Source organism: Pseudopipra pipra, chromosome 7, assembly GCF_036250125.1.
Source record: "Pseudopipra pipra isolate bDixPip1 chromosome 7, bDixPip1.hap1, whole genome shotgun sequence".
Taxonomy (NCBI): domain Eukaryota; kingdom Metazoa; phylum Chordata; class Aves; order Passeriformes; family Pipridae; genus Pseudopipra; species Pseudopipra pipra.
In genome coordinates this window covers 14,616,083-14,634,954 of record NC_087555.1, presented here as the reverse complement: position 1 = coordinate 14,634,954, position 18,872 = coordinate 14,616,083, and the positions used below count along the sequence as shown (strand labels likewise).

Here is an 18,872-nt window from a genome sequence, read left to right as displayed (position 1 = left end):
CGCTGCCTTTTCCTTCTAATGTTACTAGGCACTCATAAAAAAAGGGCAACACAGAACCAAACACAAAATACATGTATGCTGTACAACAGGTGGAAAAATAGATACGGAAGTCTAATGGCTTTTAAATTTATCTCTAGTATCCTATTTTAATTAAAAGGAGGATTTGAATGGCTGTTTAAGTGTTACTGAATTGATTAGCTATCATGCTCTATCCTAAAACCAACAAATTTCCTAAAAGACATTTAGCTCATTTAGTTTCTACTGCTGCTAAGAGGTATAAAAATAGAGAGAATATAGCAAAAATTTCAAGCAACATACTGGTTTTATACGGTCGGCAGTTGGAAAGATCATGTTTTGATCAAACTTGGCAAATTTGATTTTTTTCCATTCATGGGCATGCTTCACATTTAATTAGTTGTGGAATTTCAATGTATTTTTTCAATTTATAAAGAGACTTAAAATGTTTTAATATTTAAAGTTTTCACCAGGAATGCACAAAAAGAACTTATTTCGTTTACTGAAACTTGGCATCTGAAAACAGTGACCTTCCAAGCTCAAAGGCTTTCAACCTTGGTCTTCTCTCTATGCTAGAATTGGTTACTAATTTTTAAATCCACCTACCTGTAAGCCACCACACTTTCAATAATGAACAGTTGAAGTACTTATCCCCAACATTGAACAGACTGCTCCTTGTACTGCTAACTTTCTAGGCTCTAATAGACTTCTCTATCTGCCAACAGATATTCATTACAGTTAGTTGAGCATAAAGAAGAATGTTTCCTAAATCAACGTATATGACCTCTGTATTCTGCAGACTATTTCTTGACTAAGACTACAAGAGCCACGTTGCCGAGTTAATGAGCTGATGCAGCCTCTAAGAAAATGGCTACCTTACTTAAATGTCAGAGTTTCAAAAAACACTCAAGAGCTGAATTAAGTAGGGGCTGGGTTGTGTTATTGTCAAAACTCATTAGTTCTGGTGAATTCTTACTATTCAACTGAGCTGGAATGCGAAATAGGGCCTTAAAGATGTTCTGCTTTCTAGGGCTTAATTGACAGAAAGTAGAATATTGTTTTTCCATAAGGCAGCTCAAACTAACATGAAGGAAATATAATTTCTGCATATTATAGGCTACTGTGGAGTCATATACAGTTATTCTCTTTTTTCCTACCTTGTCAAGTACCACACATATCAGCAAGAATACACTTCAATCAGAATTGATTACAGATCAGCCATTAGAAATTTATATGGCTGACCTGGCCCTGTTTCCAGAAAATACTTTTCTTCCTATAGCATATGTTTTAAATAGGCTTTACTTTTGATATGTCAGAAGATCCCAGCTAGTTCAGTAACAGGAGCCCATATCTAGGATACTATGTGTTTCATTTTTGCTGAGGCTATATTAGAAAAATATCCTATGTAAACAATGGAGAAAAGTTCTCCATATTATCATCCTGTCTCTTCAACCATAATTCAATGCTCTTTTCAGTAATTATGTTCACCTACTTTATTATCCTACCTTTGATCACTGGATCATTATGTCTTGAGCAACTTATTTATTTCAATTATATGCTACAGCGAGGGAACTTTGGTTGTAGTGCTCAGTTTTTCTGTTCAGGCTTGAGGCTAGAACAGCATGCAGGAAGTGCCTGTGTACCTGGCCAGCCATAGAGCAAAGTGCCAGTTAATGTTCTTGCAGTACCTCCTGTTACACTTTGTTCTTCTTTAGCATGAGCACACTTGTGCAGCTGCAGCTGTAAGGTACCCCTGTTCCAGTCACTGCTGCGAGAAAAAGGCTCATGGGGAGAATTACAGCTGTAGCAATGTACGTCTTCCTGTTATTCTGTTGCAGAACCTTTAGTAAAGCACTGGAATCTAACAGGCTAAAAATAAATAAACATTGCAATGTACGTAAAAGTATTAAACAAAATGCCTCCGAAATTTTAGACAAGTGAGAGATGCAGATTTGATTATGAAATCAACTTTTTATGAGGTACATATTCAGTTATTATGGGGGTTCTGTCCTCTACCTCTTCAGAGGTAGATTCACAGCACATTTAGAGATCGGGAAAACAGTACAGAGCTGTCACTAAGATCATATTTTCTCTTACACTTTTTATGTCCTGTGAGACAATTTAAGCAAACACATAGCCAGCCCTTGCACTAGAAGAGCTGAAAACCTGGATTGCCAGCAGACAGCAGCAGTCCTTTACCAAGCGCTGGAAGTCCCACTTGGGTTACAGGAATGCTGTTCTGATAACCCTGCGTTTGTGCTTTTCAACACAGCTTCTGGCTTCGTGCCAGAAGTCCCTCAAGTCCCACCACTCAAACTTACACAGCATAAGGCAACACTGCCCCTGAATTGAGTATCTCACCTTTTCCTTGCTCACACCCCCATGGTGGGACAGCTTCTGATGCCGTTTCATACTGCAGCAGATAAAAGAACTCAAACTCACCTGGCAAAAACCGGTTATGGCACATAAGACAGGTAAATCCTTATGTTTTAGACTGAGTTTTATATTCTAGGAACCAACAAATCCCCTTCCCAGACCTAGCCTTAGCAAGGAGGTTACTATATACCAGGTTAATACAAAGCAATCAAGATATGACATTTATTTTCAGACCTCTTTGGATTTTTTTGTTTATCTAGTCCACCTAAGATTATGGAAATACCTGGAATGTGTTCTGCATCTTGGAAAAATTGGGCAAAGGCACACCACCATCTGCTGGACAAAACTGGATCAGCACTGTGGTGAAAAGCAGCTGGAAGAAGACAGATTTGCATGAAAGGTTATTTGCAGATTCTACTGCCACTGCCCTGGGGAGCTGCCCAGAGATGCTGCTCCATTAGAGGAGGAGCTGCAAGGCACAGAGACAGGCATGTCTGCACTGCACACAAGGCTGGCACTCTGCAGCACAACATTTCTGCAGAGCAAGCAGTAGGCTTCAGCCTGGTCAAGAAAATGGGGTGCTATGAGACCTAACTGCTCCACACATGGAATAGACTCAAGTATATGTATTTTAGTCACTTTATTTGTATCTATATACATTACATTTTGATTCTCCAGGTAGTCAAGGCGGTTATTCTCAAATAGTTTAGTACATCAATTTTATAAAATACAGCTGAACCAAGGTAGAATAGAAATACATACATTATGGTACATTAAGTGCTTTGAATATTGACTAGTCTGGCCACCAGCTAGCGAGCAATTCATTTGGTTTTGGTCATTCTCACAGAGGAGAGTCCACAGGTAGCTTACTCCCCTGAGCCCTGCTGAACTCCTTTATCAGCAAGAGTCCCCCGTGCTTTTTGGGGACAGAATGCACCCCTGGGCCACTACAAGGCATTCTGCTGTCTACATGATGACTCAAAGTCATTGCTTCTGACTGGGACAAGATTTAGACATTTGTCACAAGGCCTCAGATCAAAACAACAGAAGAAAAAGAGCCAGTGTAGCTCTGAAGAAATGCAGTCTTCATGTTTGAAACTGAGATTTACTTACACACATATATACTAAACCTGTGTTGTAAGGAAAATAAACTCTGACCAAATGGTTCATCCTTAGGTGTTCTACAGGGACACAGACCTAACACAGCCTCACAAAGGAGCTCTCTCCAAGATCTCTTCTGCATGAAGCATTGCTCTCCTGAGAAAGTCAACTTTGTAGCAATTGAAATGCCAGGACAACTCTTATTCTGAACAGGGAACATTTGAGGAGACCCATTCAGCTGCTGGGATTTGAACTAGAAATGCTTACATGTCACATAACGCCCAAAGATGTCCCAATTCCAGTTGATACTGCAGCTACTGTGTTACTCATAATCAGTAGTTTGCTATTTACTCCAGTCTAGTCAAGACTAGTCTATCAGCCACATCCTGGCCCAACATCAGCTGTTAATGCCAGTTCAAGGTCACTCCTGCAAATCTCTCCAACTGCTGTAACTTCAGCCCAAGAAGGTCACAATTCACACATTTGTGAACACATATGGAGAAACATTGGAAGGTTCTCTCATCTCTACAGTGCTGAGGGCCTCATGCTGTCATGTACAGGGGATTATTAGCTACCATCAGATGATCAAGTTGCTTTAGAGCCAGCTGCTTGGGACTCTGGAAGACAAGCAGTATAGAGGAGCCACACATCATAGGAGTAAGGGCTACTAGTGACAGGATGGGGCTAGCATGTCACAGCTCTACATTAGCCTAGTGCAGATGCCATGATGTGCTCCATCAACCAATCCACATACTGACAAAGGTGGAAGCTAACATAATTAGCTGCTGTTGGGTCACCTTAGCTGAAAGTCAAGTTTTTTCCCTGTAAACTTTAGGAAGGGAAGGAGGAGGAAATATGTAAACTTCAACTGAGACTGGAACAGATTCAGGCTGCATGGCTTGTTCTTTCACATCGATGAACCAAGATAGAAGGTAAAGGCCATAGAAGTGAGAGCAGCACTGAGCTGATGAACTGGTTGACCTCATTGAACAAGGCCCCACACACAGTTAGGCATCCTGGGAGTACATGTCAACAAAGGAGGCAAGATGTATCCCAGAAATGATCAGCTGTACCTGATGCACTATGTTGGACTTAAGGAATTCTGGCAAGGAGTTCTGTGTCATCTTTCTACAGCACACATCACTGCACCCCCAGAAACAACTATTACATTTTACTGAGGAAGTGAGAATACTTTAATTTCTGCTGCTTCAAGCATCTTTGCTCATCCTCTAGTACGGTTTTGCAATAGGGTGGGGAAGACTTCTTCCAACACAAATGACTATTGCCTCTGGCAGCTCAGACGTGAGCTGTTTGGTTTTGGAGCCAACAGCTCAGTTCTCACTGTGGCCTTTTTCTTTCTCAATGTTGCCTAGCTGTCATTCCTGAACAGCCACCAACATCTGCTGCAGAAGAAAATACTGAACACAGGAGGAGTGACTAAAATGCACATTTCAATCTGTAGTACAGTGAAGAAGGCATTATCAGGCAACTGGTTAGAACAAGCAAGTGATCACAAAGAGCTATCCTGTCCCAGATTCCATGTTCATTTAAAGTCCTTCCATTAGAAACTGGAAATCAAAGGACAGTATTCTTGCCTTTTAAACTCATAAAAAAGCCTCTTGTTTACTGGCCTATATTATAATGACACTAAAAAGTAAACTCATCACCTACAAAAGCAGGTAAAAATTAATAAAAATGGAAAGAAGTGCTTATTGTCATAACATAGAGATTCACAGATCTCTGTACATCTTATCCATCATACAAGACACCTGTTAGTAGTACAGGTTTTTCTTTTTACAGAAAACAACTACATTCATCTCAGTGACAAAAAAAAATATTCATGTCATGAATGCAAGAAAAACATTCTCCTGGCAAAGTTTCACAATGAGGTAAATGCATTGCCTGAAAGTCCAGAGGAGCTGAAATGGCTTTGAAGTGATCTGCCAGGAATGATGGTTGCATTAAGAAGAAAGTTGTTGCTCTAAAGCAGTATGCTTCACTTTGTCTAGCAACTTACAGCCTTCTACTAAGGAAAGGGTTACTCTGCTTCATAACTATAATTGATCAAGTCTTGTTAAATTAAAGGGCTTATTTTTTTTGTTACCTGTTTCCAGGGATTTGGGCAACGTTCAGATCAAAGTACTGTTTAGGACTGACAGGATATGTTTTCAAGTTTGCAGTATGCTGATGGCTGACAACCCATTTTTATGGGATTCAGCTAAAATGAAATTATGACAGATAAAGACAGAGTTGTACTGCAGTAATACAACTTAAAAGATGGAGTCATAGGGCATCATAGATGTGGAGGTGCCTTAAAAAAATACTGCTCACAGAACCCAGGAAAAATTCAAACTACGGTACATAAGCAGGACAAGGTATTAATGGATCCTAAACAGGTCAACTACAGACCACTGCAACAATAGTAGAACTCATGAATTAACTTCGTTCTTCTCTCACCCATCCACACACAGGGGGTTTATTTCACATTTGCAGTACCATGCATCTGCTACAGAAACGTGAGCTGCACATATTCAACACCATTTCGGCAGTGCAAGACTTACAGAGATCATGTACTTCTACACCATCAGGATCTGGATAGTATCTCATTTCAGTACTCTTGCAAGGAGTATCACCTTCCCTACTGACAAAAGGGATGTCTCATCAGTGCTGTTCTGTGGTACCTTACATCTTACATCCTTACTGAGGCAGGTTTGCTTAGCATCCTCCAAGAGAGGATTAAAGTGCAACAAGCAGATTTCACACTTCCCAACATGACACACACGGTCCGTGTAAACATGGAATTGCAATCCTCTGGACAGACTGCTGGACGAGAGTGGCCTATAATGTCACTGCCCTCTTGTTGTTTCCCAATATGGGCTTCAACTTAGCAATTCAGGCCCAGTCCTGTCCAATGGTCTGGCACCATCAGGAAATACTTGTCCATAGCTTCACAAAACCTGGTCCGGTACAGTTCTGGAGAGACCACAGTGGGCATCTTACCTAAGGTGTAAGAGTCAAGAGCAGTTAGAAATGGGTTAGAGAGTATACTGCAGTACAGACAGATGTCACATGAGATTATATCACTAGACAGCATAAACATGAAGGCAGCAAGACAGAAGGAAAAGTGTACAGTCTTGCACCTGGGAAAACATAATCCAGGAGCATAGCTGGGATCTACCTGTCTGGAGAGAAGCTCTGTAAAAGGGACCTAGGGGTCCTGGTGGACCAGCAACTCAAAATGAGTGAACAGTGCTGCTATTGCTGCAGGGAAAGCCAGCTGGGCTGTATCAACAAGGGCATCAGCAGCAGAGGTAAAGAAATCATTGTCTCACATAATCAAAGCATTATCTTTCACCTGGAAGGTGCTACTTCCAGGCTACACTTGGAATACTGTGGTCAGTTTTGGTCCCTGATACACAAAACAATACGTGCACAGGTTGGAGGGTCCAGACAAGGGCCACAGAGATACAAGGACTGGGAAGCCCACCACATGAGGAAATGATGAAAGGGCTGTGTTTGTTCAGCCTTGCAAAAGAAGGCTTAGAGAAGACCTTATCACCATGTTCCAGTACTTATAGGGTGGCTACAAAGAAGATGGAGACTTCCTTTTCACAAGGAGTCACACGGAGAAGATGCAGTGTAATGGGTATGAGTTACTCCTGGGCAGATTCCAATTAGATATAGGAGTAAAATTTTTCACAATGAGAACCATTAGCCATTGTAATAATATCCCCAGGGAAGTGATGGATCCCCCAACACTGGACACTTCTAAGATTCAGCTGCATAAGGTGCTTAGTCATCTTGTCTACACTGCGCTTTTTCCAAGAAAGATTGGACCAGATGATTCTTGAGGTCCCTTCCAACCTGGTATTCTACAATTCCTTCCCCTGTTCTGGACAATTTAATCTACTGTCGCAAATTTTCATGGTGGGGAAGCTGTGGATTTATTAGCACAGTTAAAAGAAAGCTTCCAGGTAACAAGAAAACATGATCAAAAGTTTCACTTTCCTTCTGGACTTACCTTGTCCTCCCAAGATGCCAGTTGACTTTACTACCATTTCAAGCTTTTTGTCCCAGGTAAAAGTGCGAATGTAGTCTGTTTCAACAACAACAAAAAAAAACAATCCACACACAAACATGTTTTATCTGCTATAACTCAAGTAACATTGTTCTAAAATGTATCCATTTTCCCCCAAAAAGGGCAAGAAAGAAGTAGCCTTTCATAGTCAGAGCTTCAGTGTTTTCCCTACCAGTTGCCTTACTATCTGTAGCATTGATTATATTTGGGTAGGGTGAATACAGTATTTCCAAAGCCCAGCAAGAGCACAATCAACTCCTCCCATCTCTAAAAAAACAGACTGCCCAGGCATGTCTGTCTTATCCATGTTAGAGTATCAAGGGTTCATTTACAAGAGTCACTTAGCTCACCCTTTATCCCAGAAACCCCACTTTGCCATAACAGCTCCCACCGCCTTACTGCAACAGCCAGCAGCATCAAGGCTTGGACACCTCTCCATTTAAGCCAGTATTTCTCATCATTGCAGCCACCTACAGGTTTGATAACAGAAAGCAAATCCTTTCCACTTCATGTTAGGGAAGAGCAGAAACATCACCAGTGACCCTGATTGGAAGAGGAGGCTGCAAGAAGATGACTTCGAAATTGTTTCCAAGCCCCTTTCAGAGAAAGCACGCTCGGTCATTACAAGCACATGAACACCACAGTCTGCAAAGCTGAAGCTGCAATAAGATCAGTTTTTCATTACTGGATATCATTACCTCCTAATATTTGACTACAACTGTGATCATACAACTTTGAATCTACTGTTTCTATATTTACAGAAGGCCACTATTAGTATCTAAGCTGTGCTTTACAAGAACTCATCCAGACCTAGCAATCTTAACACTTATTCTTTTATCTGAATACTCTTTGAAAACACTCCTTGGTGTTTTGGGACTGATATCATCAGTTTGTGCACTAAATACTGTCAATTCATGCCCCAAGATCCAGAGTCCCACATAACAGGGGCTACAAAAAAAGTCTTCAAAGCTTTTTACAGACCTCTTTCTTGTACCACATTAGGATCTAAGACGGGTAGAGCTACTGACCTCAGATTCAAATGCAGACCAAGCTAATGGTTTTCAGTTCCAGTCCAATGCAAATTTAGTTTGAGTACTTTGTAAGTTCTTGGGGTATCATTTTGAGAACATTGTGATAGCCTGATACAGCAGACGTTCTCTCTTCTTGAACATATTTGTTTTCAACAAATTCCTTCAGATAATTATTGTTACACAGTGAAGGAACTGTTAGTTTAAACATCATATAAAATATACTCTTTAATCAGATAAGACTTGACACAGGACAACAAAAAGCCACACGTACAGAAGGAGCACAATCTCATCCTATTTACCTAAATATTCAAGAGTCTACAAAACCCAAAAGTAATAATAACTTGCAGTTCTTTGTAGCTGGGACTTTAATTCTCAACTAGAAATGTTATTAAGTGGCTTTCAAGCTTTATCAGAATAAGAGTAATCCAGATCTCCTGGCTTGAGATCTCATCTGGAAGCATTTCTGAGCTAGGTTTCAAGACCAATTCATTTCCACGAATCATTTCCACATCCTTTATACAAGTCTCCAAGTCCTTTATACAACACAAGTTTGCCTGTCTAAAGACAAAGCTCTACTTTTCCATCACAAGTCATAGGATGCAGCAAGGTAATTACTGCATTGCCACCCATTTATCCAGGTCAGACTACATGATCACCAGTGATCCCATGATGTTTAATTTCCCCCTTCCAATCCTACCAATACTGTTTCTCCTTAGATCCCCTCCACATGAGTTAAAATTTAAAAGACTCCGTAATGACTAAAGTTCAAAGATTAATTAAAAGCATACAAATAACCTTCCCTGCTTCAACTGGAGTCAAAGGTAGGTTAAACACCAACTTGACTGCTTTTTCACTACCTGTGAGGCCTCCTGTATATCCTCTTAGCAATGCAAATGCTAATAGTAAGTCTATACAAGACTTGGAAAGAGGATTTCCTGTCCCCATTTTGAATACCCATAAGCGGGTATTCCACCAGTGAGAAGACAAGATTTCCTGACACACATCTCTGTGGTGGTACAGTTCTAAGAGTACTGTAAACACCTAAGCCAGAAGAAAGCTGTTTCACCATCTGAAAGCAAGAAAATACAAAAAAGACAACCTACCAATGATCCCAACAACCAGTTCATTGTTGGTATCATCACGACCCACCAGCAGGGAATAGTCGATGATGAGATGGCTGGAGAGGAACTGGGAATCGCTGTGTATGGAAGCTCTCAGCACAGCTTTGCAATGGGAACGGATGTACAAAGGATTGTCCCGAACCATCTTCAGAAGGTTTTCATCCAGCAGGACTACATCACAAGTTTCCTTGCCCGTTTCAGTTTTAACATTTCTATTTCGGAGGGAGCCCTTCAGGTCAAACACCTGCAAATAGAGAACAGTACTACTTTGTTCCATTTTTCTGTAGAGTTAAAGACTTCAACACACCTAACTGTTTGAGAAGGCAACACAGCAGAGCAACTGTTTCCTTCTCTGCAGGAGGAAGACAGTTAACAAACAGTATTTTTGTACTGCAAGAATTAGTTTCCTGAGTGGAGAGTAGCATGTAAGCCTAGTTGAAAGCTCTGCCACCTCAATTCACAAGTTTTAGGCAAGTAATTTCATTAATATTTAGTCTAATTTAAGGGAAAAAAAAGTGTCCCTATTTTTTTATATTGGTTAGATAAACTCAGTTTTCCACCCAGCTTCTACAGAGTCCATGCTGGCAAAAATAAAGCCAATTAAGAGGGAGGTGGGTCGTGCATGAATCATTGTTTAACATCTGGCAAAGTTAACACTGGCAAAGCAAGAGACAGACCATCGTTAGGTTGGAAAGGATCTCTGGAGGTCTCCAGTCCAAAGTCCTGCTTGAAGCAGGCCCTGTTACAGAAGGTTGTTCAAGCTCTGTTCAGTCAAGATTTAACTAACTTCAGGAATAGAGTCTGTCTGGGTTTCTATTTTCTAGTGCCTGAGCCCTCCTCATGATTTAAACAACAAACAAACAAAAAGAAAACCCACAACAATATCCTTTACATCTATCTAAAATTCCCTCATTTCACTTCCTCCCACAAACATCCCCTGTTTGAGATCAGGCACTGGGAGGTAAGGTAGAAAGAACTGATACTATCTACTTAAGTAGTGACGCTTTTTCGAATTTCTTTTTCAGCACCAAATCTCTATTTGAAAAGAATCTCCCTCTAATCATTTTAAGGTCTTCATTCTACAGCCTGACAAGGATTGTTTTTCCTTGACTAAGAGCAAGACTGAAAACTCAGAATCTTGTCCCACACCTGAAGTGGTTGCAAGAAAGAACAGTGGGTTGAAAACATTAATAGTTCCCCCCACTACAGTAACTCACAACCTCTGTGAGTGAGGCTCTAATTCTAAATCAGTCTGTAATTCCAGTCAGTTTTTCTGAAAGCTTTGTAAAAAGGTTTCATAATTTCCTAATTAGGCTGGTAATGCTTTCTCTCAAATACGAGAGATACAGGGACAAACAAGACTTCTAAAAACTGAACCCTGCACTACAGCTACCTGAACTAGCCAATACAGGCACTAAGTTAATGAGGATCACATAAGAAGGAAATGGGCATGAAGTGTCATCTTTGAGCAGTGCTAGGCACAGACAGCACATGCTCCCAGTCACAACTGCACTGCAAGGGAACAGAAACGCTTCATTCTTACCTGAGCCATTTTCCTGCCATAGAAAAGGTTTTCCATAACAAGCAGATCCAGCTTCTTTTCAGTGTTGTTTTGAGAGTTCTTGTAACCAATTCGATATACCCCAAGGATTTTGGCGAGCGCTGTGGGCTTCTGGTGAAGAGAAGCCATAGGTTAAAACCCCTATGTAGAGGCAATCAGCAATCAAATACTAGAAGCACCACTGTTCTGACTGTGTATTTCAGCTTAGAAGCCCTAGCAAAATTTCCACTGAATATTTCAAAAACAAATTATTTGTTTATCTCATACCCTCTGACATTTTCTTTTATTTAAATGAAAAGGGTTGATAGAAACTGTTACTAGTCTGTAAAATACAGAACATTGCCTAAAAAAAAAGGAATTTTTTTAATACCTTCTGCTGAACTGCATTAGTGATGTAAGTGAAGTAGTGTGGAGCAAAATCAAGGAATGACTGGACTTCCAGACGAGGCATTTGCTTCAAGATGAATCTATCATCTGTTTTAACATCAGACAGAGGAAATTGGGTTACATACAATAAGTGATGTATTATTTGCAATTTCTTTAGGACGGTCACACAGCTGAAAAGGTTTGAAAAATTAAATTACTACATTCTCTTAAATCCTTACCTAAAGAAGCTCAATTTTAGATTCTTTTTGCTTCACATATTCTGAATTTCAGAATTTTAGCCTCTCTGGATTTCAGCCTTCTAGTAAATCAGGGAGAAGAGACAGCCTACATTCGATCTACCTCATCTATATGGGCTTCCTATACAGACAACAGAAACAGCCTACAGACCTTTCCATTCAGTACTTGTTTCAAGTAGGGGCCTAGAAACAGTCACAGTTTAAAAAAAAAAAAATAAATTAACCATAGCACATGATATTAGAAGAAACACTGTGTTTTTAGTAACCAGTTTTTCTTGAATTATACCCAAGCTTTTGTTTTCTAAAGCCTGCCTAAGAAAATATAACACTTCTGCTCAATGGGCCTTCCTAATTGCTACTGCTGAAAAACAGAATTACATTTTGTTCTTCTGCACACACAAAAAGACAAACAATTTGATACTGAAGACGCCAGAACAATCCATTTAACTTTCCCTTTTTAAGCGGCCACTTCAGTCAGCAACCCTCTGGATAGAGATAATCAGGCTTTAAATGACACACTAACCACCATCATTCCCAAATAATGCCATCCAATTACAAAGGGGGAAGAAGCTGCATTTACCTTCAGTCACATAGAATGCAGCTCCAGACTTGCCACCTCGTGCCTGCCAGGGCATAGAGTGGGAGAGGGACCGGATGAAGTCCTCTTCACTGCTTCCCAGTATCACCTCACGCATCTTGTGAAACTCGCCAGCATAATAAATCCGGCAGTAGAACTTGGCATTCGCATCTGAAAACTCTGCAAAAAACAGTTTTCTTCAACAGCAATATGCAATACTCACTGACTGAGATGACACTTTGAAATTTAACTGATGTCTAGAAGAATATTATTGTGCTAAACATCCCTCTCACGCTTATTGTAATTTGGAAGTTTCAACGAATAGGATTTAAATGGAAAACTCACAGGACAGTCAACTCCCTTTAGGTAAGCCTACAGTTTATGCCATGGGATAGCAATCAGATAAAAGATCAGTTGAAAAAGAAAAGTTCATAGGGTACTTTTGCAATAGAAATTAATTACAATAAGTAAAAATTGCACTGCTTTTTTTCTTGATTTGTTTTTCCTTTGTGCCAAATACAAAGAAAAAATAATTATTAACTTCAAGATTTCCATTACATTTGCATGAAGAAAGGAGTTTGTTATTATTTACAACTACTTACGGAGCTCTACATGGGGATTCACCAGCTGTTTCTTCTGTCCATCTCCTCCATCTCCGTCATCTGAAGGCATAAAGGGACCATTCTGTCAGGGCTGTTCATCATTATTACTGAGAAAGCCACATCAGATTCTACTTGTAAACTGACATGACAAGAAAAATCTTTTCTTTTTTTTTCAAGAATACAGAGGGAATTAGAAATACAACTACAATTGTATGATATAACACATATGCTAGAAGGGCACTGCTGTTCATGGACACATAAGTCCAAACTTTCTCTTCGCTCATTTTCCATGAACTGAAAGGATGAAAATTAAACAGCAAGTGAGAAAGAGCAACTGGGCTGCTTAATTGCAGTCAGCTCAATCCTAAGACGTTCAAACTCAGACTCAATGTACCTATCGTTTGGATTTGAAAGATCCTATTTTCCTTATCACAAAGCAGAGCAATGTCTTTAGGAGAAACCCACATTTGACGTTCAAACGACTCATTTTCAGTGTATGTTGAGTAACCCTGGACTGTTGAAAAAGCATGAGGAGCAGTGTATTCTAGGCCTTACATATATGAATGAGGTTTGGGAGGAGCAGCAGTCCAAGAGAGAAGATGGACTCAGCAGTTTTGTACCTTGAGCCTCTGCTCCTTGGTTTTCTGCTCCCTCTTTGCCCATCTGTCCAACCTGGTAGTAAGCACTGTCAGCACCACGTAAGGTCTCTTTCTTCTGGGAAGACAGGTCTGGGCTCTTCCCTCCCGTGCCACGGAAGAAAGACAGAACACCAGATGTTTTCTTTGCTACAGTGAAAAGAAATAAAGATGGTGTTGGCATTTCCATGGGCAGTTTAATAAAAGCATAATTCATATGAGTATTCCCCATTCATTGTTCTAATTGGAGGAATGAAGTCATTCAACTGTAACTCATTTAGTATTCTACAGGCAACCAAGGTCCATGAGGTTAGCTGATATAGTGTTCTGAGTAGCACCCTAGAATGCAGTCATTTGAAAACAGACCAAGCATGAGCGTCTTTAACATACTAAGAACTTCGTATCTTCATTCCAAAATATTTTAATTGCCATCTTTTTAAAGAAGGCAATGCCAAAAGAGGGCATCGTACCAAACAGGCAACTCTAAGTCCAAATATTAAATCAAAAAAATGAGTCTGATCTCATAAGAATCAGAGAAAGCCATAGACTTCAAAAAACAAACACACCCACACCCACACACACCCACACCTTTCATGTTTTACATGAAGTCAACTCTAAGACTAGTTATGATTTCAATTCAGAATGCTTTTTCCTTTTTCTAATTTAACTTTCACATCTAGAATCCAGGTTAAGTGGACTCAAGTCTGAGCTGAGATAAGCATCATGGATATGATTTTGGCAAAAAGGTCTTACGCTGTTCTGGTTCTGCACCGCGATTCGAAGGACCCATGTTGGCCTCGGGCAGGCGGACAGGGCTACTGCTCTTTGGTTTGCTGTCTGACATGCTGAAAGGAGAAAGAAAAATTAGTCATGAACCCAAAAAATACTGCCACCTGAGATGCTACTCCTTTATGCCTGGACATTTATTTCTCCCCCATGCCTAACACTAAGTACTGCTAAGGGAAGAAGACACAGTTTAAAGTTGTAATGGTGTAGGACTCTCCAAAGTTGTCCTCCTCCACTTTCCTAAAAAATAAAAACACTCAGGGTCCATAGCAACAATTCCACCCACCACCATAGGAAAGGTAAGCAGGCTCAGTAATGCTACCATGCACACAGTCCAGGGATTAGGTGATGAAGCCAGTACAGCCCCTAACATGAAATGGAAACTCACGTACTACAAGTATGTGTTAGTTACATGGAATGTGTCAGATTCCATCAGAAAGCAGAGATCCTAACAGGGGCATATTTTGAAGGTTCTTCCCCATCTAGTTTTGGCTTATTCACTACAATCACTGTCTCTTCACTCTGTGTACTATATTTACTGCATGTAACCTGTTCAGCTGTAGTACTTCTTCAGAACTGTTCTTCAGAGATGCTTTGGACAACTCATCCAGGGCATTTCTGTACTCCTTGCAACTGAAGGGGAAAGGAAAATAAATTAAAAAAAGAAAGAAAGGGAAAAAACTCAACAAAAATGAAGAGTTAAGTGTTCTCTGCAAGACTCTAACACCAACCCAAAAATTCAGTTCAGAGACAACCACAGGAAACAATACATCACAGTAGAAAAATCCCTGTTTCATTTTTTCTTATAATTAGAACCTAATTTCCTTAGAACATAAGCTGCTCTAAATAACACTGCAGGAAAAATCTCCCCTTGTTTCTCCTCTACCCACAATTTAAGAATGTGCTTCTTAAAAAATCTACTCCCTTGTGACACACAATCCCCAAGGTTTACTGAAGCAGCTGATTTGGAGAGCTGAGTAGTAGCAAGAGCTGCTACCAAAGGTAGCAAGGGACAGACTGCAGTATCAATACCAACTCTTGTTCCCTAACTCAGTTGCACCTCCTCCAGGTTGGAGGCCGAGCAAACTTTAGTTGCACTTCTTTCTCTAATATCTCATTACAAGGAACACTACACAGCTAATTAATTTTTGTGTACTAGAGTTCAACTAAAACAGTCCGAAATCTAGTTGCAAGTTGGTAAGTCTACTTTCCATATCTTAGTAAAAGGAGAGAACTTCAGCTCTGGCAGAAACTCTCAACATGGCTTAATGAAGAGATTGTCATGTTCCCTACCATTACGATTTAAATACTCCTTGAACACAAAAGCTGCAAAAGTACAAAGTGTGTCAGATGAACAGCAAAACCACACCAGTACCTGAGAGCAAAAGCTATGATGGAGCTTGGTTCTTTCTCACAGACAGCAATAGGTACACGTTCATGCTCATACATTAGGTAGTGCTTATCCGGGTCACTGAATGAAAATGACAGATTGTTAATAGATCATAAAAGTTTGTGGAAAGAAAAGAACCTTTGGTCAAAACCCAAATCTCATCACTGCACTCCCAGGCAAAAGCTGCAAGTCTCATCATGGAAACAAAGCTTCCCAGATCAGCTTCTGCCAAGAGACACATTCATAACTATGTGGTTAATTCTAAATGGTAGAGTGTTAGAGCAGTCAGCATTTCAAGCAAGCTGCTTATATCAGAAGACCAGCTCCAAGTTAGAATAAGAGTCTATGTCTGTTTAGCAGCCATTGTTTCTAATGGCATCGAAACCTGCCTGAATTTGGTTTGACTGTCCTGCAGCATAGCCTGCAGAGTGAAAGAAGGGGACAAACCTGGACTCTTTTCTGAACTTCAGCACAGAAAATTGCCCAAGACCTCCTAGGTTCCTGTAAGATTTTCTTTACTTATCTGTAGGGTCCAGTCCTTTAGCTTTTTCCTCATTAGCCCAAGGCCTCTGCTTCTACTCTGGGGGTAAGATTCAGAAGTTAAACCCAGGCTGCCAAACGTTAGGCTCATGTCAAACGAGAAACACTACAAAGCACGCAGACCAATTAGCTGAAAGACTTTCCAGCCTGCCCATCTTCACATGAGAGAGGGACTTGAGGGCACATGCAGTAGCCATTGAACCTGACCTACACCCAGAAAATGCCAATTTGAGTCCAACCCTTGGAAGAGGTCTGGAAGCAAAAACAAGAGGCAGGCATGTAGCTTTAGTAAGTCTTTGCTAAGGAAGGACATTTCCACTCCCTCCCCGCAGCAACGAAGTTAGAAGGCACCTTTCTCCCCTTTTCCCCCACCCATTTGTCTCCCACTAGAGTTCTGAGGAGACATCCCTGCTAGGTCAAGAAGAAACTGATAATGTATTTACATGAGGGCACATCATTAATAAGAAAGGTGAGTAACCCATAAAGACTTAGAAGGGACACAGAAAACATCCTAGCTTGACAAAGTTCTATGGCTTATTCAGAGGCAAACTCAAGTAATTACTTAAATTATATACTGAGCAAAGAAAGCATGCACAGCTCTGTCCGCAATTTGACCAGGCTGCTAATTTTGTACATTATATACATTATGCAGTACTTACAAGGGAAATGGAATGGGGTTATAGTTGTTTCCAGGCAAAAAGTTAGCCAAAATAGCTTTCATAGTAGACTTCTCCTTCACTTGGCTGTCTGTAGATCCCAATGAGTGTCCATCAAACACATCTGGAACAGACATAAGTTAAATCTATATCGCAATATCAAACTTGAGAAGGATGGCAACAGACCAGAGAGTAACCAGATTTGCTGTTTCCTTCTTCTGCACTTGCCACAGAGAAGCAAGAGAAAGAATGCAAGACCACAACTGAACTGTACCTTCTGAGCTGCTTGTTGTATCCTGTTCAGACAGTGTGTTGGCACCAGCCATATGCTCCGATACGACCTCTGGGGAAGTGGGCAGCTGCAGATGGGAGGAGCCTGTGGAGCTCTGACTTGATAAAGTAGTCAGGAAACGATCCTCTGAGAGTTAAAGACATGAGAAAGCATTTTACATACCTGTCAGAAGCGATATTGCTTGTTCCCAGCCCAAGCTATCACCAGCATCTACTTTCAAGAAGTTTCTACTTAGAAAGCAGGTATGGCCACACAGAGCAAAGGACTGGGCAAGCTAATCCATGTAGTACATAACCTCCAAAAAATGCATACTCTTATAATTACTACCTTCACTTCCCACAAACTCTCAGTATGCCTCACATATGCCTCACAGGTAAGAGGTCTCAGTATCCATAACACAGAAGAGGTGAGAGGTATTTCCCAAATTCCCTGTAGTTATTCAGTTATTTAGAAAGCCTCTGAAAATTTTTCAACTCAAGTTCAAAAGAAAACCCTTGCTGGCCAATTTAGTATCATTAGTAATTCAGCTTCATATTACCAGCAGATAGCTGATTTCTATCTTACTATTAAGAAAGAGCAAATCTGACACAATGGAGATTCGCTGTTCCTCTCAATTATCAAATTTGACGAAAGCTCCCTTGTTATGTCAGGGAAAGGGTTACAGCAAGCTTCTTTTGGTAGCTTATGAAAAATAAGTAACAGACCTTTCTCTCCATTTTGCAGTGCTGGAGAAGCATTGCGCGGGGAAGCATCCATGCTACTGATCTAGGCAGAATAACAAAATACCAATGTTGATGCCAAGCTCTTTACAGCTGTATCCACTCCTCTGTGGAACACTTGCAAAAACAGATGAACCACAAGAGAGCACTCCCACCCACTTCTCAGCCTCTGAATTGTCACTGTATCTGTTAGCACAGGAGAAAAACAAAGCAACAGCAACCCAGGTTCACAAGATACTTATGATGGCTATCATCTGTGTATGCTGCTTTAAACACTACACTGTCCCTCTATATGAACCTACTTCCTGCTAGATCAAGGGTTAGTTTATTTTAGCAGCTTAACACAAATGTGTTAAGTGGAAAGGACGTGTATCCATGCAGCAGAGCAAATCCAGGGTCTCATGGGGTTTTTTAGTGCACCTTGCTAATGATAGAACTATTGGGAGTTCAGCTTCCCTGCATGATGGTTATACTCTGGACTGCCTTGCAGCCCAGACATTTTCCTCAGAGCACCAGCTCCCCACAGGGTGAATGTTCAGCATGCTGGCAACTTTACACTTGGACAGAGCTCTTGAGGCAGCAGTCCAAAATCATTTGGACCTCAGTCAATTCCCACATGACACATCACAAAGCAGGGGTGATCCCACTTTGATTATCAGTCCTTCCTATATCATTTGCTCTGCCTCTCTCAATATTTTTTGCCTTTTCTTTTTCACAAGGGATACACCTGATGGGCAGTAACGTAGGGTCTATTCAGATGACCCAATTC

General features: G+C 40.6%; 1 protein-coding gene across 6 annotated transcripts in view; it reads right to left on the bottom strand.

Moving 5' to 3' along the window:
- Window positions 1-3,016: 3,016 nt before the first annotated feature.
- Window positions 3,017-18,872, bottom strand: part of PIKFYVE (phosphoinositide kinase, FYVE-type zinc finger containing) — a 66,159-nt gene continuing 50,303 nt past the window's right edge. For 3 of the 6 annotated variants that reach the window (XM_064660668.1, XM_064660672.1, XM_064660674.1), the window contains 15 exons: window positions 18,089-18,149; window positions 17,367-17,510; window positions 17,096-17,216; window positions 16,560-16,688; window positions 15,882-15,977; window positions 15,056-15,139; window positions 14,474-14,565; window positions 13,706-13,870; window positions 13,086-13,145; window positions 12,487-12,663; window positions 11,654-11,757; window positions 11,266-11,394; window positions 9,705-9,966; window positions 7,514-7,588; window positions 3,017-6,492 (listed from right to left, as the gene is read on the bottom strand). In XM_064660668.1, the coding sequence (XP_064516738.1) occupies window positions 6,377-6,492; window positions 7,514-7,588; window positions 9,705-9,966; window positions 11,266-11,394; window positions 11,654-11,757; window positions 12,487-12,663; window positions 13,086-13,145; window positions 13,706-13,870; window positions 14,474-14,565; window positions 15,056-15,139; window positions 15,882-15,977; window positions 16,560-16,688; window positions 17,096-17,216; window positions 17,367-17,510; window positions 18,089-18,149 (1,815 nt within the window). In that variant the 3' untranslated portion in view covers window positions 3,017-6,376. The remainder of the gene's footprint in view (window positions 6,493-7,513; window positions 7,589-9,704; window positions 9,967-11,265; window positions 11,395-11,653; window positions 11,758-12,486; window positions 12,664-13,085; window positions 13,146-13,705; window positions 13,871-14,473; window positions 14,566-15,055; window positions 15,140-15,881; window positions 15,978-16,559; window positions 16,689-17,095; window positions 17,217-17,366; window positions 17,511-18,088; window positions 18,150-18,872) is intronic. The other 3 variants (XM_064660671.1, XM_064660673.1, XM_064660669.1) reach the window with 2 other exon arrangements.